The sequence below is a fragment of the Oncorhynchus kisutch genome, unplaced genomic scaffold, assembly GCF_002021735.2.
Source record: "Oncorhynchus kisutch isolate 150728-3 unplaced genomic scaffold, Okis_V2 Okis07a-Okis12b_hom, whole genome shotgun sequence".
Classification (NCBI taxonomy): Eukaryota; Metazoa; Chordata; class Actinopteri; order Salmoniformes; family Salmonidae; genus Oncorhynchus; species Oncorhynchus kisutch.
In genome coordinates this window covers 4,007,284-4,034,961 of record NW_022261984.1, presented here as the reverse complement: position 1 = coordinate 4,034,961, position 27,678 = coordinate 4,007,284, and the positions used below count along the sequence as shown (strand labels likewise).

Sequence of the window (27,678 nt, the reverse complement as noted above, 5' to 3'; positions counted from 1 at the left end):
AAGTGTACCTACGATGAAAATTACAGGCCTCTCTCATCTCTTTAAGTGGGAGAACTTGCACAATTGGTGGATGACTAAATACTTTTTTGCCCCACTGAATGTCATTCTAACAACAACACACTATAATGAGGAACCACAGATAACTCATGTGTACAGGTTTGGATAGATTTGAGGCATGTTTTCAATTTAAATGTTAAAGTACAATAATGAGTGCAGCTTCTCTAGTCCGTGAGCATTGCATTCCATCATATTTTAGCTCTAACAGAGAAGGCTGATTGACTGAATTTACTGTCTCAAAAAGGTACAACACAATCAACCTCTAGTTGCTGCCATTGTTATCCTGGAGCTGCTTAAAACAGTGCCACCTACAGTAAGGAACAGGAACAGACACAGGGCAGAGGTAACGATATCACAAGAACTTGGATAGACTTAACATACACCTGTTAGACAGAAAACACAGTACGTTGATGGAGATGTCTGAGGCCATCTATGCTGAGCCAGATATGACCAATAAGGTCAAGTTTGACAGAGGTGAGATGAAGGAGAGGATTGTGGATATCTACGTCAGTGCAGACACTCTGAGAGATGGTGAGACCATCACCAAGAGAGAAGAGACAGCAGACACTGCTCCTAATAATGGACCAGGAGACCAGCACTCAGGTAACACACACACACACTCACACACACTCACACACAAACATTTATTTGATGTGCCTACAGGGCCTGATAGCTCAGGGAAGAGACCCTTCCCAGTTTTTGCAGTGTGTCTGGGGCTGCTGTGTGTTTTAATGGCTGGGATCATAGATCTGTCTGTCTACTGTGAGTTGGTATCCAAATTCGTTGTTTATCACCTAGTTGTAAGTGATTAGAACTATTCACCTGTTGTTTTACCTAGTAACTATGTTGCATCCTAGTAACTGGTTGCATCACTGCCTGATACGGCAACCACAACCACTACAGATGGTGGTGCATACGTCCCAGTACAGCACCGGGGCTAAGCTGCCTGCCATCCAGGACCTCTACACCAGGCGGTGTCAAAGGAAGGCCCTAAACATTGTCAAAGACTCCAGCCACTCCAGCCACCAAGACCAGTAGCAGTAACAAAGGATGTTTTCACCAGTAGCTATATGTATCCATCCTATGTAGATAACAGAAGCATCGGAGACTCATAAAATTAATATGACTAAAGAGAGAGACCAGCTACAGACGAGTTACAACAGGCTGACAAAAGAGAGAGACCAGTTAGAAAGGGAGAGAGACAACTATCGGAATAAGAACTGAACTGGTATTCCTTTTGATGTCAATCCTAAAACCTTGAGGAACTGAAACGGGTTTGCTTCAATCATGTCAACAGTATACAACCTTTAGGTAACACTTTTTGGAAAGCCCCAAGTAATTGTATTTATTTTTTGTGTTGTATACTTCAACAGAGCAAACCTTATGCTCGAAAGGATGGATGAGGTTTGAAGGCAGCTGTTACTACATCTCTACTTTCTACATCTCCACTGGGAAGGACACCTGGGATTACGCCAGACAGGACTGTCTGAGCAGAGGAGCAGATCTGGTTATCATAGAGAGCAAAGATGAACAGGTAAAAGAGAGAGAGAGAATAACAGTGGAGACTTTATATTAACAATGTTGTTTTCTGTCACAACAGACATTCTTCAATGAGTTTTACTCAGTCCCTGAAGCCTGGAATGGTCTGACTGACTATGTTACTGAGAAGACCTGGAAATGGGTTGATGGCACAACACTGACCACCCCAAGGTAAGAGACTACTGCTCTATAATAACACTGACCACCCCAAGGTAAGAGACTACTGCTCTATAATAACACTGACCACCCCAAGGTAAGAGACTCCTGCTCTATTAACACATCTCTCTAGGTTCTGAGAGAGAGGCCAGTCTAACTCTGTGTTGTTCATACCACAGTTCACCTTAGCTACCAACTTTGCAGAGGGAGATGTCCTAAAAAAAATTACAACTTAATTACAATTTTATAATAACCTGAAACGGATTGTTCTGGATTCACTAGTAATGATTTCACCTGAAGAGAACCCAATTATCAGACACCAAACATGTCGCTCATGGAACATTTATATATAAACACAAAAAATATGAATACATATTTTTTGATCAAAATCATTTATAAAATGGAAGTAAAACAAATGTACCATTGCAAAACACTTTGTTATTTTGTACACTAATGAACACATCCCAGATTTACTAAGTGTTAGCAGCACTTAGTCGGATGTAACGTCTGCAGTTTTTTTATCTTCAAAATGGAGTTAAAAAATCATGACAGAATGAAAATGTAAACTTGAGTTAACAGAAAGAGGATAACATTCAGGTAATATGTAAATGATTGAACAGTTTCATGTTTTATCTTTGCTTTAGGACTCATCCCCTATACTGAAAAATGTGCAAACCCTACATAGTAAATCTTACTAACAATATTTCTGGACAATCACACTGACCACTTTAGAGAGAATAAAGTATTCGGCATGTGTCAAAAAGTGATTGATGATCTATTTTATGTGTCACGTGGTTATGCCCATTTATGTACATCCTGTCCGGATGTTCTCACGCTATCGAGTGAGTGCTTATGTAACATGATAGTGCAGCTGTTCCTTTGAAGTAAAGCATATGTTTGCAATAAAAATGTGTTGATTAAGGTGTAGTGACCTTGTTGAACTGAAAGAATATGTGAAACATTTGGGAATTTATGTAGTGAATGGGGGAGGCCTGAGTTTGGACATTTGAAACAGTTGGGAATTTATGTAGTGAATGGGGGACGCCTGAGTTTGGACATTTGAAACAGTTGGGAATTTATGTAGTGAATGGGGGAGGCCTGAGTTTGGACATTTGAAACAGTTGGGAATTTTTTTGTAGTGAACTTATGGAGCTGCTGTTTAGGGAGCCTGTGAAATGAAAAAGTATTTTCCAGGGTTGGTCTGCCTGAGTAGAAGTAACTGTCCTCTGACAAGTCTAACACAGATAAACCAGATAAACCACAACCAATTCTAGGTGTATGGTGATTTACCTTCAATGAATGAAATCGCTGTCTCTCTCTCCCCCCTTGGGGTATGTCAGTCAATTCATTGCTCTCTTTGCCTTTATAAAGCTCTTTGACATACTGTAAACTCCCTCTGTAGCTAACATCTACAATAACCATTAGACATACGGGTCAGAGTTATCATACACAGTCTCAGGGATTTCTAGCTCTGGAAATTCCTTTGGTCTGTAAAGAGTTAGATAAATCAGCTCTTTGCCCCTTACTTGCGGAATAATCTCCAAGCTCCAAGCTAGACAGTAGATGGTATGAAATTAACCTGTGGATAGACAGTAGATGGTATGACATTAACCTGTGGATAGACAGTGGATGTTATGACAGTTAACCTGTGGATAGACAGTAGATGGTATGACATTAACCTGTGGATAGACAGTGGATGGTATGACATTAACCTGTGGATAGACAGTAGATGGTATGACATTAACCTGTGGATAGACAGTGGATGTTATGACAGTTAACCTGTGGATAGACAGTAGATGGTATGACATTAACCTGTGGATAGACAGTGGATGTTATGACAGTTAACCTGTGGATAGACAGTAGATGGTATGACAGTTAACCTGTGGATAGACAGTGGATGTTAGGACAGTTAACCTGTGGATAGACAGTAGATGGTATGACATTAACCTGTGGATAGACAGTGGATGTTATGACAGTTAACCTGTGGATAGACAGTAGATGGTATGACATTAACCTGTGGATAGACAGTGGATGTTATGACAGTTAACCTGTGGATAGACAGTAGATGGTATGACATTAACCTGTGGATAGACAGTGGATGTTATGACAGTTAACCTGTGGATAGACAGTAGATGGTATGACTAACCTGTGGATAGACAGTGGATGTTATGACAGTTAACCTGTGGATAGACAGTAGATGGTATGACATTAACCTGTGGATAGACAGTGGATGTTATGACAGTTAACCTGTGGATAGACAGTAGATGTTATGACAGTTAACCTGTGGATAGACAGTGGATGTTATGACAGTTAACCTGTGGATAGACAGTAGATGGTATGACATTAACCTGTGGATAGACAGTGGATGTTATGACAGTTAACCTGTGGATAGACAGTGGATGGTATGACATTAACCTGTGGATAGACAGTAGATGGTATGACATTAACCTGTGGATAGACAGTGGATGTTATGACAGTTAACCTGTGGATAGACAGTGGATGATATGACAGTTAACATCTACTTTCTATCCAATCAAATCTAATTTATTTGTCACATACACATGGTTAGCAGATGTTAATGCGAGTGTAGCGAAATGTTTGTGCTTCTAGTTATGATAATGTAATAACCAATGAGTAATCTAAACTAACAATTCCAAAACTACTACCTTATACACACAAGTGTAAAGGGATAAAGAATATGTACATAAAGATATATGAATGAGTGATGGTACAGAACGGCGTAGGCAAGATGCAGTATATGGTATTGAGTACAGTATATACATATGAGATGAGTAATATAGGGTATGTAAACATTATATTAAGTAGCATTGTTTAAAGTGGCTAGGGATATATTTTACATCAATTTCCATTAATTCCCATTATTAAAGTGGCTGGAGTCAGTGTGTTGGTAGCAGCCACTCAATGTTAGTGGTAGCTGTTTAACTGTCTGATGGCCTTGAGATAGAAGCTGTTTTTCAGTCTCTCGGTCCCTAGCTTTGATGCACCTGTACTGACCTCGCCTTCTGGATGATAGCGGGGTGAACAGGAAGGGGCTCGGGTGGTTGTTGTCCTTGATGATCTTTATGGCCTTCCTGTGACATCGGGTGGTGTAGGTGTCCTGGAAGGCAGGTAGTTTTCCCCCGGTGATGCGTTGTGCAGACCTCACTACCCTCTGGAGAGCCTTACTGTTGTGGGCGGAGCAGTTGCCGTACCAGGCGGTGATACAGCCCGACAGGATGCTCTCGATTATGCATCTGTAGAAGTCTGTATCTCAAAAACATTGTTTGGAATAATAAAGTGGCAGGCTCTGTATCCATATCTTTACATTTCCTCCTATCTCTCTTTCACTCTTCTTCCTATCCCGTCTTCCTCCTCTCCACTCTCCAACAGAAAACACTTGCTAGCTTCTGGCCGAGTTTTCCACAAAGTTCTCTCTAAAACTAGCGACAGCAAGTAGTCAGTAGAAGAAGAAGAGTGAATGAAGCTGCTATAGCGAGCAGCCCCCTCTGCTGGAGGAAACAAGCACAACTCGATTGAGACGTCAACCGGTAGGCTTTGCTTCCCGGTCTTTCTTGCCATGTAAAATATTATTTCACTTTGCAGACTGTTTTTAATACACTGTTAAAAACGGGGACGGCTCCAGCTGGGGACAGGCTACCAAAAACGGGGACTGTCCCAGGAAAACGGGGACATCTGGTCACCCTACTCTGTTGTCTCTGCTTGTCACCAAGATGGCTGCTGAAAGCTTCCTTCATTTTTACCAAGTCTCTCCTCTAACACCACTCATATTGTTGGCCACGTTCCAGGCGGACTACATTGAAGTCTCCTGCCAGATTTCACAACTCCTGGATTGGTGTTTAACATATCAGTTTACACACATCATATGATATACCAATTTGATGCCCATTTGTTGCTGCGTGCAACTCAAATACAATCTAGTCGGCCTTGAACGAGACAGCGCTCTCCTCATTGCGCTTGATAGATTGAGCGGTCCCTCCCATCTCACTCTGACCTCACAGACCCAGGAAACTACTAACCCTGCTACTGCTCTCCTTCCCATCTCACTCTGACCTCACAGACCCAGGAAACTACTAACCCTGCTACTGCTCTCCCTCCCATCTCACTCTGAACTCACAGACCCAGGAAACTACTAACCCTGCTACTGCTCTCCCTCCCATCTCACTCTGACCTCACAGACACAGGAAACTACTAACCCTGCTACTGCTCTCCCTCCCATCTCACTCTGACAGCCACAGTTTCCTCTTCTCTCTCTGGTTGGACAGCATACTTGTTACTCTTTGGCCTCAAGTATATTTCAAAGCCATGTCTTAGTGTTACTATTGTGTTAAACTGTGTCTAATGATTCGTTTGAAAGTCAACAATAGGTTTTTCTTTTTGTCCTCCCTGCATGTAAGTGGATTATTTGTGTAAAAATGTGGTAAAATTTCAAAAAAACTGTTTTTGCTTTGTTAATATGTGGTATTGTGTGCAGATTGATGACAGAAAAAATGTTTTAATACATTTTAGAACAAGGCTGTAACGCAACAAAATGTGGAAAAAGTGAAGGGGTGTGAAAATGTTCGTAATGCATTGTATATGGTCGTCGGTGGCCAGTCAAACTCTGGGAAGTTTCCCCTCGGTATAGATCTATGATCAGCAATCCCTCCCCCGATCCTAACCTTAACCTTTTGTGGTGGAAATGCAAAACTGACTCAAGATCAGCGTCTAGAGTCAACTTCACCTTACATCACCAGTCACAGAGTGGGAGCCATTATGTGCTCTCCATTTGAAGGCTGGGGGTGCTGTAAACTCAGTCAGAATTTATGTAGTGTATCTGTCAAGATCCCAATTTATTTGAGCATCTCCAAAATTGGGACCCTATGAATTCACAAATGCTTTATATAGCATGATATAAAGTCATGTCATGTATTATATTATCACACTACGGATGGTGGGAGTCATATCATGTATTATATTGTCATACTAAGGCTGGTGCAAGTCATATCATGTATTATATTATCACACTAAGACTGGTGGGAGTCACGTGGGGAACAGTGTTGTGCTAATTTCACAGTTTCCCCTTCACTGTAGTTGACTGACAAAGAGTTTCACTACCTAAAGTCACACAGACGCAGCACTTTGCAGGGAGAAGACACAGCTATAGATGAATATTAGAGTTGAGATTAGATGTAGAAGTTACTGTATTTGACCACAAGTGTTAAGATGTCAGAGGGAGTCTATGAAAACTCAGATGGATTTGAAGACGATGAGCCTGATGCAATGAAGAACACAGACATTGACTGCCAATTATATGCCAACGTAAGAGCCTTCAAGTCCAGTACAAGAGATGAAGTTGTCTCTTCAGGTAAGATTACGCACACGCACACACACATTAAACAGGTGAGATTACCATGTAGTAATATAGCTTTGTAGCATTATAGCTGTGTGATCACGCTCTCTCGCTCTCTCTCCGTGTCAGAGAAAGGCCGTAAATATTGTCAAAGACTCCAGCCAGTGTCACGGTGCTGACTTTTGTCCAATACCTGCAGCAAAAGCCTCTACCCCGTCCTCTGGCTAGGCAGAGTACTTTAGGATTTTAGTTACTGCGGTGTAACAAGGGCCTAGCCGTGCGGCCCTACCAACCTTCCTATTTATTCGTAATGGCCCTTCGCGTGAGTTGGGTTTGTTCCTTCGTTCACGATGTCACTCCCTCATTTTTCCGGTCTAGTATGAGGCCTTGGAAAGATATACTCCTATTTAAATATTCTTAAGCGTTATGGATTCCTCCTATATTAACTTACCTTCAAGTTATCTTTACCTATGTATATATCAATACCTAATAACAACTCCTATTAGTTATTATGATCGTCAGCTAGTAGTCACTTGTAAACTAGTATTGGTATATGTTTTGACTCTCTTAAAAATATATTATTGTCCACACAATGAAATATTATTTAGCGCAATCACTTTAACCTATAACCAGGGTCACTTTCTGTTCAGTGAGAGTGTCAAAGGCGTTTGCTCTCCAGATCGTTAATCTGGCCTAGTTGTCAAAGTTTCAAGCTTTTATTTAGTCACTCTGTTTTTTGTATTATACACGTCATTACAATTCAATGGTTATACAGTTTCTCAATACAACAATAATGCTCAATCAATCCTTAATGCTTTAAGCTATGCCAGATAATATTGCAAAACTTTAAATGCGTTAACACTTCTAACAATATTGACTAAATAGAAAAAATAGTTAAATTACCTTAAATGCTCAGCCCCTTGGTCACTTTCCTGTAAGTAAAGCTTCAACAAGCATTTCTCAACGGCTGGCCATGCCTTCCTCCTGGCTACTCCAACCTCGGCCAACAGCTCGCCCCCCCCCCCCCCCCCCGCAGCTACTCGCCCAAACCTCTCCAGGTTCTCCTTTACCCAAATCCAGATAGCAGATGTTCTGAAAGAGCTGCAAAACCTGGACCTCTACAAATCAGCTGGGCTTGACAATCTGGACAATCTGGACTACCTCTATTTCTGAAACTATCCGCCGCCATTGTCGCAACCCCTATTACCAGCCTGTTCAACCTCTCTTTCATATCGTCTGAGATGCCCAAGGATTGGAAAGCTGCCACAGTCATCCCCCTCTTTAAAGGGGGAGACACCCTGGACCCAAACTGTTACAGACCTATATTCATCCTGCCCTGCCTTTCTAAGGTCTTCGAAAGCCAAGTCAACAAACAGGTCACTGACCATCTCGAATCCCACCGTACCTTCTCCGCTGTGCAATCTGGTTTCTGAGCCGGTCATGGGTGCACCTCAGCCACGCTCAAGGTACTAAACGATATCATAACCGCCATCGATAAAAGACAGTACTGTGCAGCCCTCTTCATTGACCTTGCCAAGGCTTTCGACTCACCAAATTCTTATCGGCAGACTCAGTAGCCTCGGTTTTTCTGATGACTGCCTTGCCTGGTTCACCAACTACTTTGCAGACAGAGTTCAGTGTGTCAAATCGGAGGGCATGCTGTCCGGTCCTCTGGCAGTCTCTATGGGGGTGCTACAGGGTTAAATTCTCGGGCCGACTCTTTTAACTGTATATATCAATGATGTTGCTCTTGCTGCGGGCGATTCCCTGATCCACCTCTACGCAGACGACACCATTCTGTATACTTCCGGCCCGTCCTTGGACACTGTGCTATCTAACCTCCAAACGAGCTTCAATGCCATACAACACTCCTTCCGTGGCCTCCAACTGCTCTTAAACGCTAGTAAAACCAAATGCATGCTTTTCAACCGTTCGCTGCCTGCACCCGCACGCCCGACTAGCATCACCACCCTGGATGGTTCCGACCTAGAATATGTGGACATCTATAAGTACCTAGGTGTCTAGCTAGACTGTAAACTCTCCTTCCAGACTCATATCAAACATCTCCAATCTAAAATCAAATCTAGAGTCGGCTTTTTATTCCGCAACAAAGCCTCCTTCACTCACGCGCCAAACTTACCCTAGTAAAACTGACTATCCTACCAATCCTCAACTTCGGTGATGTCATCTACAAAATAGCTTCCAACACTCTACTCAGCAAACTGGATGCAGTTTATCACAGTGCCATCCGTTTTGTTACTAAAGCACCTTATACCACCCACCACTGTGACCTGTATGCTCTAGTCGGCTGGCCCTCGCTACATATTCGTCATCAGACCCACTGGCTCAAGGTCATCTACAAGTCCATGCTAGGTAAAGCTCCGCCTTATCTCAGTTCACTGGTCACGATGGCAACACCCACCCGTAGCACTCGCTCCAGCAGGTGTATCTCACTGATCATCCCTAAAGCCAACACCTCATTTGGCCGCCTTTCATTCCAGTTCTCTGCTGCCTGTGACTGGAACGAATTGCAAAAATCGCTGAAGTTGGAGACTTTTATCTCCCTCACCAATTTCAAACATCTGCTATCTGAGCAGCTAACCGATCGCTGCAGCTGTACATAGTCTTTCGGTAAATAGCCCACCCAATTTTACCTACCTCATCCCCATACTGTTTTTATTTATTTACTTTTCTGCTCTTTTGCACACCAATATCTCTACCTGTACATGACCATCTGATCATTTATCACTCCAGTGTTAATCTGCAAAATTGTAATTATTCGCCTACCTCCTCATGCCTTTTGCACACAATGTATATAGACTCTCTTTTTTTCTACTGTGTTATTGACTTGTTAATTGTTTACTCCATGTGTAACTCTGTGTTGTCTGTTCACACTGCTATGCTTTATCTTGGCCAGGTCACAGTTGCAAATGAGAACTTGTTCTCAACTAGCCTACCTGGTTAAATAAAGGTGAAATAAAATAAATAAATAAAATAAAAGTGGTATTCTCACAGCTATGATGCTAGATTCCGAATTCCAATATCTCTATACACTTCCAACTCTGTGTATGGACTCAATATATTGTAACTGGTACTTTGCTGTTTCCTTGTATTGCCAATGACATCTGTACCTGATGTCTTACTGAGTGATGCCACTTCGTCTGTATTCAAGAGGCGTTTAGACCTCTGTGTTTCGTAGACTCAGTCTCGGGGTCACTAAATTCAACCAAGTATATTCAGATAGTGATCCAATAAGTACTTAGGCAAAATAGTCCAGTTCTCTAATATTGTTCTAGTCTATCAAAAAGCGTATAGTGCAATAGTACATTTACCTGTGATGATCCTGCATATGAAGACTGTCTCATATGTCAGTGAGGATCATACTGTCTTATGATCTCTGTTCTCTTTATATACCTTTTTAAAGGGGAAGTTCCCACTGGCGCTGTAGACCTACGTAACCTTAGGCCTGTGTGTTAAACGGAAGCTTCCTATTATTACCATTTAAGGTCATTCACTACTGACTCTCATATTGCTGCTTCCGTGTTACTGTTGGCTGATTCTACTCAATCATACCAGCTGGTTGTTTCTACCACTGGAGGTGGCGTAGGTGGTATGTCAAGCGTCAGCTGGGAGTAGTCTATGATAGGTATCTCCTCTGCTTCTCCCTGTTGTCCAGTTTCCGCAGGTGCGGTCCATGGTTCCATGAGGTCTCGTGAATGCCCTGTGTTGTTGTCCCCATTGTTTGATGGAGTGGGCAGATTCTTTTCATCTCTTGTCACACCCTCTCCAGCATCTGAACACTACTTTCTCTCAGTTCCTCGCCTCATTATTCCCCAATCATAGCGTACCCCTAACATTAGCCCATCTATTCTCTGTATAATGCCATAGCTAACCTCCTGCCCGTCTTCCATCTTCAACCAATACCTACTCTTGAGGTACTGACTGTCCTCCGTTACGGATCTAGCAGTTATTCTGCCGTACAATGGAAGGTTTACATATGACCCATCTTTGGGCCAGTCCTCTGTTTCATCTTCTGCATATGTACAGTACTTATACTTATTACTTGTTGCACCACAAAAGCAAGCCTTACAAACGTATGTAAAAGACCTATACCCACGTCTGGTATCTCTAATTATTTTTCCTTTGGTTATGCTAGAACAACCCTCGCACCGATGGTTCCATCCTCCCCTGGTCCTGGCTCCATCCTGTGTAATATATTGAATTGTTTAGCCCTAATAACTCTATCTTCCCTGTTTGCCTGCCCCATTCTATTTCTTTACCATTATTCACAACCCTCAACTTTGCCTCTTCTCTGTCTTGGGTCATCTCCAAGCCATCCCTCTTTTTACCATTACCCTCATTTTTGACCAATCTCTGGCTTCCTCTAAGCAACCTAAACACACGATCTCCAAATCTTTCCCTCGACAATTTAGCCTTCCATGTATTGTCCCCTTTACACTAAATGCACACCCTCCACATAAGTCTAGTTCCCTGGTATTTTCCCAACACAACATATGCCCCTCGCAACAGTCATTCAGGTCAGGCCTATCCATTATTTGAAAATGTTCAATGAATGTCTCCATCCTAGCCATACACCATTGTCCTAGGATCTTTGCTTCCTCATACATATGTTCTTCCTCTGAAGCTTCAGATTCCTATAATTCAGGGAAGATTGGTTAGACCATTATGTTATTGTCGCCTGCCTTTCTTGGCCTTCTTCTTGCCCTTCCTAATTCTGGGGTTTACCATACCTTTAAGTTCATCCCCAATGTATTTCAGCTCCCTTCTCAGATCTCCTGCTGCTGCCTCACACCTTACTACTGAGCTAGTAAGATCTGCAATTTTGGACCAGTTAGGTCCCTCGCCCTTATGATCTGACCCATCTCCTTGTATGGTTTTACATTGTCTTTCCTCTGATGCCTTTAGCACCCAGATAGGTCTCCAGGCTGGCCCCTGTGCCGTCTGCCTCCTAACTCCTGGGTCTAGCAGCCCGCTAGGTCCATTGTCTTTCCTCTGTTGCCTTTAGCGCCCAGATAGGTCTCCAGGCTGGCCCCTGTGCCATCTGCCTCCTAACTCCTGCGTCTAGCAGCCCACTAGGGCCATTGTCTTTTGAGTCACAACCAAACCATCCTTTCACTAACTGCCTACCTCTCTCTTTCTGTCTTTCCTCCCTTTCTTTCCTCGATCTCTGATTATCCTGTCTGTGCCTTGGGGTATACCTTCTTAGTCTCCTTATCTTCAAACCTGGTCCCTCTCCATGTTCTTCCTTACTTTCTTCTATAAGGAAAACCGGTTCTTTTCCTTGCCCCTCTACCTTTTTCTGGGCCCATAGCTCTTCCTCAGTTAATCTCCTCCTCACTCCATGTTTACTAGCTCTTGGCCTATAGATATCTCCTAACATCATTTCTACCCATCTGTTGTCCGTCATCCAAGCCCCTATGTTGCAATCCAACATCTTCCACTTAAGGCCAAATCTCCTGACGGTGCTCTCGTGCCACTCCGCCCCGTCCTTATCTTGACTTATGTAGCACTGATGTTTCTCCAGGACTTCTAAGTCCTCTTTGGTCCAAAATGTCTCCAAGTACCCTAGCATAACTTGGGGCTCTCTCCTTGTGTCTCTTTCCATTGTTGTCCTTAATTTTTTCATCACCAGAGGTGGTGATCCATATTTCCAATTCGCTGGCCGACATGGGCATTTGCTACTATCTTTGAAGTCTACTATTGTATTTTCTTTCCTTCCTATCGCCACTCTACGCCTTCCTGCTGTGGCTTTTATGTTAACCCCGAATCCCCAGGATGTAACTGCGCCAAAGTACTCCTCCTCACCTATTCTTTCTATCAGATACGCCTCACGAGGTTCATAACAATCCTCGCATAGCCATGTGGTTCCAGATAGGACTACCCCATGTATGTCTTCCTGCTCCAATTCTCCGGGGGCCAATCTCCCACATCGCACACAATTTATCATGGCTCTGTCCTCAGCTCCCTTACTGTCACGGTGTTCCTCCTCTTCTTCCGAAGAGGAGAGGCGAAAAGGAGAGTCGGACCAAAATGCGGCGTGGTAAGTGTCCATGGTAAATCTTTAATAAAGAAAGTACTGACACTGCATACAAAACAATAAACAAATGACGACCGTGAAGCTACAACATAGACAATCACCCACAAACAAACAGTGCAACCCAGGCTACCTAAGTATGATTCTCAATCAGAGACAACTAATGACACCTGCCTCTGATTGAGAACCATACTAGGCCGAAACATAGAAATGCCCCAAAACATAGAAAAACAAACATAGACTGCCCACCCAACTCACGCCCTGACCATACTAAATAAATACAAAACAAAGGAAATAAAGGTCAGAACGTGACACTTACACCACAACCACCTACTCTCTTCTACTCTAACTATCCTACCTTTTTAGCCCACCCTTTCTTCCCTCTCCCCATCTTGTTTTAAATAATATCCAGGTCTTACCCCCTCGACTTTCTCAGGGTTTTCCTAGGAATATGAGGGGGAGAAAAGCACAAAACCCATAATTGCCTTAGTTCATTCCATTTCCTGTGAAAATGGTGCACGGCATTAAGGGCCATAGCTATAACTACCCATATTACTATGTATAGTGCTTTTCCTAATACCTGTCTCTTAATTTTGCTTCTTTTATTTTTCAGTTTTTTTAGTTCTTTCCACAACTGCATTATTATTATTACCAACATGAGCCCTTCCATTACCCATCCAGCGTATGCAAATCCCTTCAATTGTTCACATAGCCCTGTGGTATCTGTCGTGTTTACTTACTTTACTTGGGGCGGCAGGGTAGCCTAGTGGTTAGAGCGTTGGACTAGTAACCGGAAGGTTGCGAGTTCAAACCCCCAAGCTGACAAGGTAGAAATCTGTCGTTCTGCCCCTGAACAGGCAGTTAACCCACTGTTCCCAGGCCGTCATTGAAAATAAGAATTTGTTCTTAACTGACTTGCCTGGTTAAATAAAGGTAAAATTAAATTAAAATAAAATAAAATTAAATTAAAGCCTCCTATCTGGCCTATTGCCCCGAAGACTGTTGCCATAGTTTCTCCGAATTGTATTAACCCATAATGTTTCCCCAGTACTGGTGCCACTTGTTGTATTACCACAGGTACCATAGACAACATTACTATCCGTCCTTTGGATAAACCAAACCTAATCACTGCCACTAGGGTGGTAAGTATTATTGCTAACAATGTTATAACCCCCTGACCCTGCCTATTTTTCTAACCCAACGTTCCCCAAATCATAATCTGTAGTAGTTGACACAATGTGATAGCTACCTTCTCCTGAGGGTCTCTTTGAGTCAGGTCCCTGTCCTCAAAGTCGGATTGGTTGGAGGAGTTGGATGCCATTTTCTTAGGAGGTTTTGGTAGTGTCTATGGTTTATAAGCTTTTCTTTATTGTGTTGTAATCAAGCTGCTTAAGTTGTTTTTGCCTTATTGTGCAGAAACAGCTACCCTTTATTCACCTTCAGCCAGTGCCCCCTCCCCTTGTCAGGCACTGCCTACTTCCTTTACTAAGATTAGCCGGTCCTTGGTATTGGACCTCGGCAGTTGGTTCTCCACAGATGTCACATGGTACAGTGCTCATATGTCCTGACCCTGTAACATCCATACACTTACGTTCTTGCCACAACACGTTTGTGTTCGCGGCCACCACCACCCCAACCTTGACTAAATCCTCATGCCAGGTGTGTGAGGCAACCCATATAGTATCTCCAGAACGGCACACTTGCAGCCCTGACCTGCAGTTAAGCAGATTCTGGCAACCATTCTGGCACCACCTCTGGGGGGACATACTTTCTTAAGTTGGGAGATATCTACTGTTATATTACTGTCTACTTTAACTGGGTTAGCACTGACAACCTCAGTTATTTGCTGTCTCTTAAAAAAAAAAAATAATACTCTGTTCCCTGTATCAGTTCCTGGTGGTTTCTTGATCCTAATCCAGTCTCCCAACTTTAACACACAAGGTAGAGGGGGAGACTGGGTGTTAGCTATCTCCACCACTGTGCTGATCCCGGGTAAACCCATTAACTCTCTGGGGCTGGGTCCTGTTTCTGTGGGAGTATGATTTAACTCCACACAGGCCTGTGTCAACTTGGGTCCCCAGTCCCTACCTGCTTTCCACAACCCCAATGTTGTTTTAAGCTTTCCAATTGTTCTCTCCGCGCAACCATTTGCTTGAGGAGTATAAGGAGGGGAGAATATGTGCGAGACTCCCTGCTCGGCACACCAATCCTCCACTCTCTTATTCTTATTTTGAGTCCCATTGTCAGTCCTTAACAATGGGAATGGACCTAGTGTAAGTTAGAAGGTTAAGCATCTGGAATACTGGTACCGCATTGGATGAATTTGATGTGAGCACTATTGAGTATCCTGTAGCCATACACACCGTTACTATAGCGTACCTGTGCCCTAAGGAGGTGGCCACCTTCATAGGAACCATAGCATCTAATGCTATTGAGTATCCTGTAGCCATACACACCGCTACTATAGCGTACCTGTGCCCTAAGGAGGTGGCCACCTTCATAGGACCCATAGTATCTAATGCTATTGAGTATCCTGTAGCCATACACACCGCTACTATAGCGTACCTGTGCCCTAAGGAGGTGGCCACCTTCATAGGGCCCATAGCATCTAATGGTATTTGCTTCCATGGTGTGGTGCACTTAATGTGTTGACCTGCGATCTTGCCTAGGTTACTAACCTTTTGTTCTTGGCATATGATGCATCTCGTGCATATCTCTAGTACTTCTTCTCTAGTATAGAAAATGCCCTCGTCTGTTAGTCTTTTCATGAATATTCGGGACCCCAAGTGGCCCCAATCTTCATGGAGTGCTCTCAGTTTGTCTTTTTCTCGTTTATAGAGAACTATTCTTCCCATTTGAACTAGTTAATCTACCTATTTATTGCCTAGTTGGTTAAAGTCTGCTTCTGCACTTACTGACTCGGCAGTGTGAGCCTTTTAATGACTTACCACTGTGTTCATTTTATCCATTAACTCATGGATTTTCCTCCACTCACCCTCATATTGAATTGGCTTATTTTTGGCACCTCTGTACCCGTTATTCTGCCAAATCATTTTATCTGAGGCCATAGCTTGCGCACAGTAATAACTGTCGGTCACTATTTCTATCCTTTTCAGGTTAGACCCTATAGAGTGTAAAAGTGCCTCCAGCACTGCCATTAGCTCTGCCTTTTGGGCTGTCCCTGTTATTGTTTGACTCTGTTTGGTCAGAGTATCTCCTGTAGCTTTATATTTCACTATAAAGCCCCATCTGTTTTTTTTCTGACTTCTCGCTTCCATGCGTAAAGACCACTATAACCCTGGGTTTTTCTGACTTCTCGCTTCCATGCGTAAAGACCACTATAACCCTGGGTTTTTCTGACTTCTCGCTTCCATGCGTAAAGACCACTATAGCCCTGGGTTTTTCTGACTTCTCGCTTCCATGCGTAAAGACCACTATAACCCTGGGTTTTTCTGACTTCTCGCTTCCATGCGTAAAGACCACTATAACCCTGGGTTTTTCTGACTTCTCGCTTCCATGCGTAAAGACCACTATAACCCTGGGTTTTTCTGACTTCTCGCTTCCATGCGTAAAGACCACTATAACCCTGGGTTTTTCTGACTTCTCGCTTCCATGCGTAAAGACCACTATAACCCTGGGTTTTTCTGACTTCTCGCTTCCATCCGTAAAGACCACTATAACCCTGGGTTTTTCTGACTTCTCGCTTCCATCCGTAAAGACCACTATAACCCTGGGTTTTTCTGACTTCTCGCTTCCATGCGTAAAGACCACTATAACCCTGGGTTTTTCTGACTTCTCGCTTCCATGCGTAAAGACCACTATAACCCTGGGTTTTTCTGACTTCTCGCTTCCATGCATAAACACCACTATAACCCTGGGTTTTTCTGACTTCTCGCTTCCATGCATAAACACCACTATAACCCTGGGTTTTTCTGACTTCTCGCTTCCATGCGTAAACACCACTATAACCCTGGGTTTTTCTGACTTCTCGCTTCCATGCGTAAAGACCACTATAACCCTGGGTTTTTCTGACTTCTCGCTTCCATGCGTAAAGACCACTATAACCCTGGGTTTTTCTGACTTCTCGCTTCCATGCGTAAAGACCACTATAACCCTGGGTTTTTCTTTTGGTGTTTTATGCTTCCTTTGCCTTGCTTTAGGAGGTTCATCTTCTTGTTCCCAACCTTTGTCTGCTACAAAGAGTACTGCCTTGGTTCCTACTACATTTCTCCATTTGTCCCAGGTGGTAGTTGTCACCCCTAGCATTTTCTTTGTGTGGTTGTCTGCCCATAGCCTGTTTAGCTCCTGGTCTTTTATTATAATTTGTTGACCCTGAGTCAGTGATACTATCTTGTTCCAATATATTTCTAATAGGGCCATCTTGGCTCCTTCAGACGTATATTTAATCACTGGTCCCTTTAAGTGTTTACTGCAGAACTTCACTGTTCTCTCCGATCCTTCATTGGCCACCCATATGAACCCGTCCCTATCTATGTCCTCCCCTTCTAATTTTACAAATATCCATAGGGGCAGATCGGGGTTTCTTGGCTACAGCTGCCATCTTTTGTAACTTTATCCATGATTCAGTCATTTTGTCTGTCCAAATTATTGGCTCTTTCCCATATTGCTTATGTGACAGCTCTAGTTGGTCATTTCGTCTGGTAATGCCCTTATAGCAATGCTTAGCTACTCTGCTATAGCTGGGTATATGGTTTCTAATATACCCTAGTTTACCTAGACATTTCTGCATCTCATTCACTGTTTGTGGCTTCTCCATTTTCTGCACTTTTTCTAGGTACCCTTATTCCGTCACTGATTGTGAAACCGAGAAAGCTGACTTCCTTACTGCCTATCTGTAATTTTGTCAGATTCAGTTTCATGCCTGCAGTATTCAAATTGGTTAAGGCCTCTTTTGTGTCTGGCTATTTTGCATAAGATGAGGAGATTTTCTTCTCCTTGTAGCATATTTATCCCTAAGTGCTTTATTATTTTCATATCTTTTTTGAAGTCCATCCTGAAATTTTACCCTGAGGTGTCCCCTCTTTGCATTATTTACTTCCCTGTAAAGTCCCATTCCCCTACTCCTGTGTCAGTGTCTAACTGACCTAATACATTTGCACATGGGCCACTATCTGTCTCAGCTCTTTCAATGTAGTTATGTCTATGTTTAACTTCCTCTTAACTGCTGCTTTTAATGGCTGTGGTTTAAAACCGGCCCTTTTCACTTCCGCATCTACTTCCTGTTGCCGCAGCTAATACTGTCAGTACCAGATATGGTTTCTGTTTTCAAATATTGACTGACTGTCTCACTGTCTCCCTGTTTACACTAATGACTTTTATAGAACTCAACATTTCTATGTAGTAACCTATAATATAATTATATAGTTCAACTTAATTAACCCGATACTCTCAATGACCCTGGGTCACAACAGATGCCATATATTCTTGTCATCTTTCTACTATTTGAAGAATACTGAATACTGAAATACTGAACATAAGTCTTCCTGCATGGCTCTCAACATTACACTAGTGTCTCTTAGATTCGTTGGAGTCCCATCTTATAGCAGGGCCATTGCCATGGGGTACCAGGGCTGTGCATAGAAGGCCACTTTGCCACAATAAACACTTACATCCTCTGGTCCCCCTTCTTTTTCTGGAATGACTTTTAATTAGAACCCAATTTCGTATTACGACGATGTCTGCCTGCCTTGACGGCGCTGAAAATAATTTACTCCTGTTAACATATATTCACCTTGAGGTTTGTATAAATTTCCTATTTAGTTATAAACTCTATAGTACTTTCTTATTTCTCAGGGATTTTTCCTCAAAGAGTAGACTCTAACCCGCCATTGCTCTTTACCTTGATATTGTATTTATATTTCCTATTTAGTTATAAACTCTATAGTACTTCCTTATTTCTCAGGGCTATTTGCCTAATCCTGTTATTGGAGGGGCCGTCTGTTCCCTCTTGGTCAGCGGCCCCAGGGTATTCCTGGTACGCACATTGCGAGCCTAGTGCTGGGTAGGCCTGCCTTTAGCCTGCGTTTCATTTCCTGTTCTGTACCATTATTTTCTACCCTACGTTGCTCCTCCTGAGCTGCCATAGTATCTATGGTAGTTGTCATGGTTTTCTTTCTCTGGGTATATAGGTCCTTAACTTATTTAGTTTTCAGAGTATTATTACTATCGGAGCCCCACGTTGGGTGCCAAGTGTCACGGTGCTGACTTTTGCCCAATACCTGCAGCAAAAGCCTCTACCACGTCCTCTGGCTAGGCAGAGTACTTTAGGATTTGAGTTACTTCGGTGTAACAAGGGCCTAGCCGTAATGGCCCTTCGCGTGAGTTGGGTTTGTTCCTTCGTTCACGTTGTCACTCCCTAATTTTTCCGGTCTAGTATGAGGCCTTGGATAGATATACTCCTATTTAAATATTCTTAAGCGTTATGGATTCCTCCTATATTAACTTACCTTCAAGTTATCTTTACCTATGTACAGTGCCTTGCGAAAGTATTCGGCCCCCTTGAACTTTGCGACCTTTTGCCACATTTCAGGCTTCAAACATAAAGATATAAAACTGTATTTTTTTGTGAAGAATCAACAACAAGTGGGACATAATCATGAAGTGGAACGACATTTATTGGATATTTCTAACTTTTTTAACAAATCAAAATGCTAAATTATTCAGCCCCCTTAAGTTAATACTTTGTAGCGCCACCTTTTGCTGCGATTACAGCTGTAAGTCGCTTGGGGTATGTCTCTATCAGTTTTGCACATCGAGAGACTGAATTTTTTTCCCATTCCTCCTTGCAAAACAGCTCGAGCTCAGTGAGGTTGGATGGAGAGCATTTGTGAACAGCAGTTTTCAGTTCTTTCCACAGATTCTCGATTGGATTCAGGTCTGGACTTTGACTTGGCCATTCTAACACCTGGATATGTTTATTTTTTAACCATTCCATTGTAGATTTTGCTTTATGTTTTGGATCATTGTCTTGTTGGAAGACAAATCTCCGTCCCAGTCTCAGGTCTTTTGCAGACTCCATCAGGTTTTCTTCCAGAATGGTCCTGTATTTGGCTCCATCCATCTTCCCATCAATTTTAACCATCTTCCCTGTCCCTGCTGAAGAAAAGCAGGCCCAAACCATGATGCTGCCACCACCATGTTTGACAGTGGGGATGGTGTGTTCAGGGTGATGAGCTGTGTTGCTTTTACGCCAAACATAACGTTTTGCATTGTTGCCAAAAAGTTCAATTTTGGTTTCATCTGACCAGAGCACCTTCTTCCACATGTTTGGTGTGTCTCCCAGGTGGCTTGTGGCAAACTTTAAACAACACTTTTTATGGATATCTTTAAAAAATGGCTTTCTTCTTGCCACTCTTCCATAAAGGCCAGATTTGTGCAATATACGACTGATTGTTGTCCTATGGACAGAGTCTCCCACCTCAGCTGTAGATCTCTGCAGTTCATCCAGAGTGATCATGGGCCTCTTGGCTGCATCTCTGATCAGTCTTCTCCTTGTATGAGCTGAAAGTTTAGAGGGATGGCCAGGTCTTGGTAGATTTGCAGTGGTCTGAAATTCCATTTCAATATTATCGCTTGCACAGTGCTCCTTGGGATGTTTAAAGCTTGGGAAATCTTTTTGTATCCAAATCCGGCTGTAAACTTCTTCACAACAGTATCTCGGACCTGCTTGGTGTGTTCCTTGTTCTTCATGATGCTCTCTGTGCTTTTAACGGACCTCTGAGACTATCACAGTGCAGGTGCATTTATACGGAGACTTGATTACACACAGGTGGATTGTATTTATCATCATTCGTCATTTAGGTCAACATTGGATCATTCAGAGATCCTCACTGAACTTCTGGAGAGAGTTTGCTGCACTGAAAGTAAAGGGGCTGAATAATTTTGCACGTCCAATTTTTCAGTTTTTGATTTGTTAAAAAAGTTTGAGATATCCAATAAATGTCGTTCCACTTCATGATTGTGTCCCACTTGTTGTTGATTCTTCACAAAAAAATACAGTTTTATATCTTTATGTTTGAAGCCTGAAATGTGGCAAAAGGTCGCAAAGTTCAAGGGGGCCGAATACTTTCGCAAGGCACTGTATATATCAATACCTAATAACAACTCCTTTTAGTTATTATGCTCATCAGCTAGTAGTCACTCGGAAACTAGTATTGGTATATGTTTTGACTTTCTTAAAAATATATTATTGTCCACACAATGAAATATTCTTTAGCGCAATCACTTTAACCTATAACCAGGGTTACTTTCTGTTCAGTGAGAGTGTCAAAGGCGTTTGCTCTCCAGATCGTTAATCTGGCCTAGTTGTCAAAGTTTCAAGCTTTTATTTAGTCACTCTGTTTTTTGTCTCATCCACATCATTACAATTCAATGGTTATACAGTTTCTCAATAAAACAATAATGCTCAATCAATCCTTAATGCTTTAAGCTATGCCAGATAATATTGCAAAACTTTAAATGCGTTAACACTTCTAACAATATTGACTAAATAGAAAAAATAGTTCAATTACCTTAAATGCTCAGCCCCTTGGTCATTTTCCTGTAAGTGGTATTCTCACAGCTATGACGCTAGATTCCCGAATTCCAATATCTCTATACACTTCCAACTCTGTGTATGGACTCAATATATTGTAACTGGTACTTTGCTGTTACCTTGTATTGCCAATGACATCTGTACCTGATGTCTCACTGAGTGATGCCACTTCGTCTGTATTCAAGAGGCGTTTAGACCTCTGTGTTTCGTAGACTCAGTCTCGGGGTCACTAAATTCAACCAAGTATATTCAGATAAGTGATCCAATAAGTACTTAGGCAAAATAGTCCAGTTCTCTAATATTGTTCTAGTCTATCAAAAAGCGTATAGTGCAATAGTACATTTACCTGTGATGATCCTGCATATGAAGACTGTCTCATATGTCAGTGAGGATCATACTGTCTTATGATCTCTGTTCTCTTTATGTACCTTTTTACAGGGGAAGTTCCCATTGGTGCTGTAGACCTACGTAACCTTAGGCCTGTGTGTTAAACGGAAGCTTCCTATTATTACCATTTAAGGTCATTCACTACTGACTCTCATATTGCTGCTTCCGTGTTACTGTTGGCTGATTCTACTCGATGATACCAGCTGGTTGTTTCTACCACTGGAGGTGGCGTAGGTGGTATGTCAAGCGTCAGCTGGGAGAAGTCTATGATAGGTATCTCCTCTGCTTCTCCCTGTTGTCCAGTTTCTGCAGGTGCGGTCCATGGTTCCATGAGGTCTCGTGAATGCCCTGTGTTGTTGAACCCCATTGCTTGATGGAGTGGGCAGATTCATTTCATCTCTTGTCACACCACTCTAATCATAGACTGTTCTCTCTGCTACCGCATGGCAAGCAGTACCAGAGCCCCTAAGTCTAGGTCTAAGAGGCTTATGAACAGTTTCTACCCCCAAGCCATAAGACTCCTGAACGTCTAATCAAATGGCTACCCAAACAATTGGCATTACGCCCGTCTTTTACCCAACATGTACAGTGCCTTGCGAAAGTATTCGGCCCCCTTGAACTTTGCAACCTTTTGCCACATTTCAGGCTTCAAACATAAAGATATAAAACTGTATTTTTTGGTGAAGAATCAACAACAAGTGGGACACAATCATGAAGTGGAACGACATTTATTGGATATTTCAAACTTTTTTAACAAATCAAAAACTGAAAAATTGGGCGTGCAAAATGATTCAGCCCCTTTACTTTCAGTGCAGCAAACTCTCTCCAGAAGTTCAGTGAGGATCTCTGAATGATCCAATGTTGACCTAAATGACTAATGATGATAAATACAATCCACCTGTGTGTAATCAAGTCTCCGTATAACTGCACCTGCACTGTGATAGTCTCAGAGGTCCGTTAAAAGCACAGAGAGCATCATGAAGAACAAGGAACACACCAGGCAGGTCCGAGATACTGTTGTGAAGAGGTTTAAAGCCGGATTTGGATACAGAAAGATTTCCCAAGCTTTAAACATCCCAAGGAGCACTGTGCAAGCGATAATATTGAAATGGAAGGAGTATCAGACCACTGCAAATCTACCAAGACCTGGCCGTCCCTCTAAACTTTCAGCTCATACAAGGAGAAGACTGATCAGAGATGCAGCCACGAGGCCCATGATCACTCTGGATGAACTGCAGAGATCTACAGCTGAGGTGGGAGACTCTGTCCATAGGACAACAATCAGTCGTATATTGCACAAATCTGGCCTTTATGGAAGAGTGGCAAGAAGAAAGCCATTTTTTAAAGATATCCATAAAAACTGTTGTTTAAAGTTTGCCACAAGCCACCTGGGAGACACACCAAACATGTGGAAGAAGGTGCTCTGGTCAGATGAAACCAAAATTGAACTTTTTGGCAACAATGCAAAACGTTATGTTTGGCGTAAAAGCAACACAGCTCATCACCCTGAACACACCATCCCCACTGTCAAACATGGTGGTGGCAGCATCATGGTTTGGGCCTGCTTTTCTTCAGCAGGGACAGGGAAGATGGTTAAAATTGATAGGAAGATGGATGGAGCCAAATACAGAACCATTCTGGAAGAAAACCTGATGGAGTCTGCAAAAGACCTGAGACTGGGACGGAGATTTGTCTTCCAACAAGACAATGATCCAAAACATAAAGCAAAATCTACAATGGAATGGTTCAAAAATAAACATATCCAGGTGTTAGAATGGCCAAGTCAAAGTCCAGACCTGAATCCAATCGAGAATCTGTGGAAAGAACTGAAAACTGCTGTTCACAAATGCTCTCCATCCAACCTCACTGAGCTCGAGCTGTTTTGCAAGGAGGAATGGGAAAAAATTTCAGTCTCTCGATGTGCAAAACTGATAGAGACATACCCCAAGCGACTTACAGCTGTAATCGCAGCAAAAGGTGGTGCTACAAAGTATTAACTTAAGGGGGCTGAATAATTTTGCACGCCCAATTTTCCCGTTTTTGATTTGTTAAAAAAGTTTGAAATATCCAATAAATGTCGTTCCACTTCATGATTGTGTCCCACTTGTTGTTGATTCTTCACAAAAAAATACAGTTTTATATCTTTATGTTTGAAGCCTGAAATGTGGCAAAAGGTCGCAAAGTTCAAGGGGGCCGAATACTTTCGCAAGGCACTGTACATATTACTTCAATTACCTTGACACCAGTGCTCCCGCACACTGACTCTGTACCGGTACCCCCTGTATATAGCCTCGCTATTGGTATTTTACTGCTGCTCTTTAATTATTTGTAAAAAATTAAAATAAAAAATAAAAAAGATTTTCTTAAAACACCTGTTGTGACAAATGCAATTGTATTTTATTTATTTGTCCCAATTGTGAATGATACAGTAAAACACATTACCAAATATCATACTTTAATAATGTGTGATTCAGTACATGTTCAGTGGTGGAAGAGACCCTCTGGAGTTGCTGCAGTGTGTCTGGGGCTGCTGTGTGTTCTCCTCCTGGCTGGGATCATAGGCCTGGCTGTCTACTGTAAGTTTAGTATGTTGTCACTGAGGCTTAAGTAGCCTACTTAATCATACTTACTCATTAATGGTGTGGTAGTTACATGTTTGATTAACCTTTCCCTTTTACAGATGGAGTCACTGATCATCACACCTCAACAGAGAGAGAACAGCTACAGACCAGTTACAACAACCTGACTAAAGAGAGAGACCAGCTACAGACCAGTTACAACATCCTGACTAAAGAGAGAGGCCAGCTACAGACCAGTTACAACAACCTGACTAAAGAGAGAGACCAGCTACAGACCAGTTACAACACCCTGACTAAAGAGAGAGACCAGCTACAGACCAGTTACAACACCCTGACTAAAAAGAGAGACCAGCTACAGAAAGAGAAAGATGATGTCATGTCAAAGTTATCTAATCTGAGTGAGTTCACCTAATAAATGATCATAACATCACATATCTAATATGCAGTCAAATTGTGTTTGTATTCTACAATAATATGTGCAGAATAATAAGATGGGAATTCATGTTATTGTCTTGTAGAACAAACCAGGCGAGAAGGCTGGCATACGTTTGAATCCAGTTGGTACTTCCTGTTTACTGAGGCTAAAACCTGGGAAGAGAGCAGACAGGAATGTCTGAAGAGAGGAGCAGACCTGGTGATCGTAAACAGTGACAAGGAACAGGTGAGAGAGATATATGGCAGGGGGGGGGGGGGGGGTTATGATCAAACATGCCTTGGTCAGTAATGTATCTTCCAGTATTTAACACATGTAGTCTATAGTAGTTGACAATATCAGTATCTTTCTCACCAACAGGAGTTTCTCTTTGGCCTTACTATGAAAGCCTGGATTGGTCTGACTGACTCTGTTACTGAGGGGACCTGGAAATGGGTGGACGGTAATCCACTGACCACCCCAAGGTAAGAGACTACTGCTCTAATAACACTGACCACCACAAGGTAAGAGACTACTGCTCTAATAACACTGACCACATCTCTCTTGGTTTCCAGTCTAACTCTGTGTTGTTCATACTCTAGGTTCTGAGAGAGCTTCTAGTCTAACTCCGTGTTGTTCATACTCTAGGTTCTGAGAGAGTGGTCAGTCTCACTCTGTTGTTTCTACTGCAGGTTCTGGGGGAGTGGACAGCCTAATGGTGATGGGTCTGAGGACTGTGCGTTGTTCTCTCACAGTTCACCAGACCAAGGAAAATGGCATGACTATCCGTGTTCATCTAACCATTACTGGGTCTGTGAGAAATAGTTCTCTTTCACTATTAGTTATGATGTTGATTGTCACTGAAAGTCATGATACCAGCTACAGGACTTCAGAAAGTATTCACAGCCTAGACTTTTTACACATTTTGTTGTTTACACACTGAATTTGTAAATGGATTAAATTGAGATTTTATTGTCACTGTCCTACACACAATAACTCATAATGTCAAAGTGGAAATATGTTTTTCATATTTTTTTTACAAATTAATAAAAGATTTAAAGCTGAAATGTCTTGTCAGAAAGTATTCAACCCCTTTGTTATGGCATAAGTAAATACGTTCAGGAGTAAAAATGTGCTTAACTTTGACACATTATAAGTTGCATAGACTGACTCTGTGTGAAATACAGAGTACAGTATATCTACATTCTCTCCTCTAAATCTAAACAACAAATATTTGTTATATTTTTTCTCTCTTCCTCATTCTCTTGATTTTCTTCTTCCTCCTCTGTCTCTCTCTGACACTAAGGCTACTTTCTCCTCTCCTCCCGTCTCCTCTCATCCCATCTCCTCTCATCCCATCTCCTCTCCTCCTGTCTCCTCTCATCCCATCTCCTCTTCTCCCGTTTCCTCTCCTCCTGTCTCCTCTCCTCCCGTCTCCTCTCCTCCCGTCTCCTCTCCTCCCGTCTCCTCTCCTCTCCTCCCATCTCCTCTCCTCCCATCTCCTCTCCTCCCATCTCCTCTCCTCCCATCTCCTCTCCTCCCATCTCCTCTCCTCCCGTCTCCTCTCCTCCCGTCTCCTCTCGTCTCCTCTCCTCTCCTCCCGTCTCCTCCCATCTCCTCTCCTCCCATATCCTCTCCCCTCATCTCCTCTCCTCCCATCTCCTCTCCTCCTGTCTCCTCTCCTCCCGTCTCCTCTCGTCTCCTCTCCTCTCCTCCCGTCTCCTCCCATCTCCTCTCCTCCCATCCCCTCTCCTCCCGTTTCCTCTCGTCTCCTCTCCTCCCGTCTCCTCTCCTCCCACCTCCTCTTCTTCCCATCTCCTCTCCTCCCATCTCCTCTCCTCCCGTCTCCTCTCGTCTCCTCTCCTCCCGTCTCCTCCCGTCTCCTCTCCTCCCATCTCCTCTCCTCCCATCTCCTCTCCTCCCATCTCCTCTCCTCCCATCTCCTCTCGTCTCCTCTCCTCCCGTCTCCTCTCCTCCCACCTCCTCTCCTCCCATCTCCTCTCCTCCCATCTCCTCTCCTCCCATCTCCTCTACTCCCATCTCCTCTACTCCCATCTCCTCTCCTCTCCTCCCGTCTCCTCTCCTCCCACCTCCTCTTCTCCCGTCTCCTTTCCTCCCATCTCCTCTCCTCCCATCTCCTCTCCTCCCATCTCCTGTCTCCTCTCCCCCATCTCCTCTCCTCACATCTCCTCTCCTCCCATCTCCTCTCCTCACATCTCCTCTCCTCACATCTCCTCTCCTCACATCTCCTCTCCTCCCATCTCCTCTCCTCCCATCTCCTCTCCTCTCCTCCCATCTCCTCTCCTCCCATCTCCTGTCTCCTCTCCTCTCCTCTCCCCCATCTCCTCTCCTCTCGTCTCCTCTCCTCCCACCTCCTCTCCTCTCCTCCCCTCTCCTCTCCTCCCATCTCCTCTCCTCCCATCTCCTCTACTCCCATCTCCTCTCCTCTTCTCCCATCTCCTCTCCTCCCATCTCCTCTCCTCCTATCTCCTGTCTCCTCTCCCCCATCTCCTCTCCTCTCCTCTCCTCTCCTCTCCTCTCCTCTCCTCTCCTCTCCTCTCCTCTCCTCTCCTCTCCTCTCCTCTCCTC

General features: G+C 43.1%; 2 protein-coding genes across 4 annotated transcripts in view; both read left to right on the top strand.

Annotated features, from left to right (window-relative positions):
- LOC109901308 (semaphorin-4E) overlaps positions 1-27,678 on the top strand; it is a 330,201-nt gene that overhangs the window by 137,914 nt on the left and 164,609 nt on the right. The window lies entirely within an intron of this gene.
- LOC116360152 (C-type lectin domain family 4 member M-like) lies at positions 454-26,156 on the top strand. Its single transcript, XM_031814919.1, has 6 exons — positions 454-660; positions 24,573-24,674; positions 24,779-25,075; positions 25,196-25,338; positions 25,471-25,574; positions 25,782-26,156. Exons 1-6 carry the CDS (start codon positions 468-470, stop codon positions 25,912-25,914), a joined length of 972 nt encoding a protein of 323 aa, XP_031670779.1. The 5' UTR covers positions 454-467; the 3' UTR covers positions 25,915-26,156.

Excerpts from the sequence above, each read along its gene's own strand:
- LOC116360152 (XM_031814919.1), top strand. The coding sequence starts at position 468 with ATGGAGATGTCTGAGGCCATCTATGCTGAGCCAGATATGACCAATAAG. Across the intron at positions 661-24,572 it reads ACCAGGAGACCAGCACTCAG|TACATGTTCAGTGGTGGAAG; the intron begins GTAACACACACA and ends TGTGTGATTCAG. Across the intron at positions 25,076-25,195 it reads GTCAAAGTTATCTAATCTGA|AACAAACCAGGCGAGAAGGC; the intron begins GTGAGTTCACCT and ends ATTGTCTTGTAG.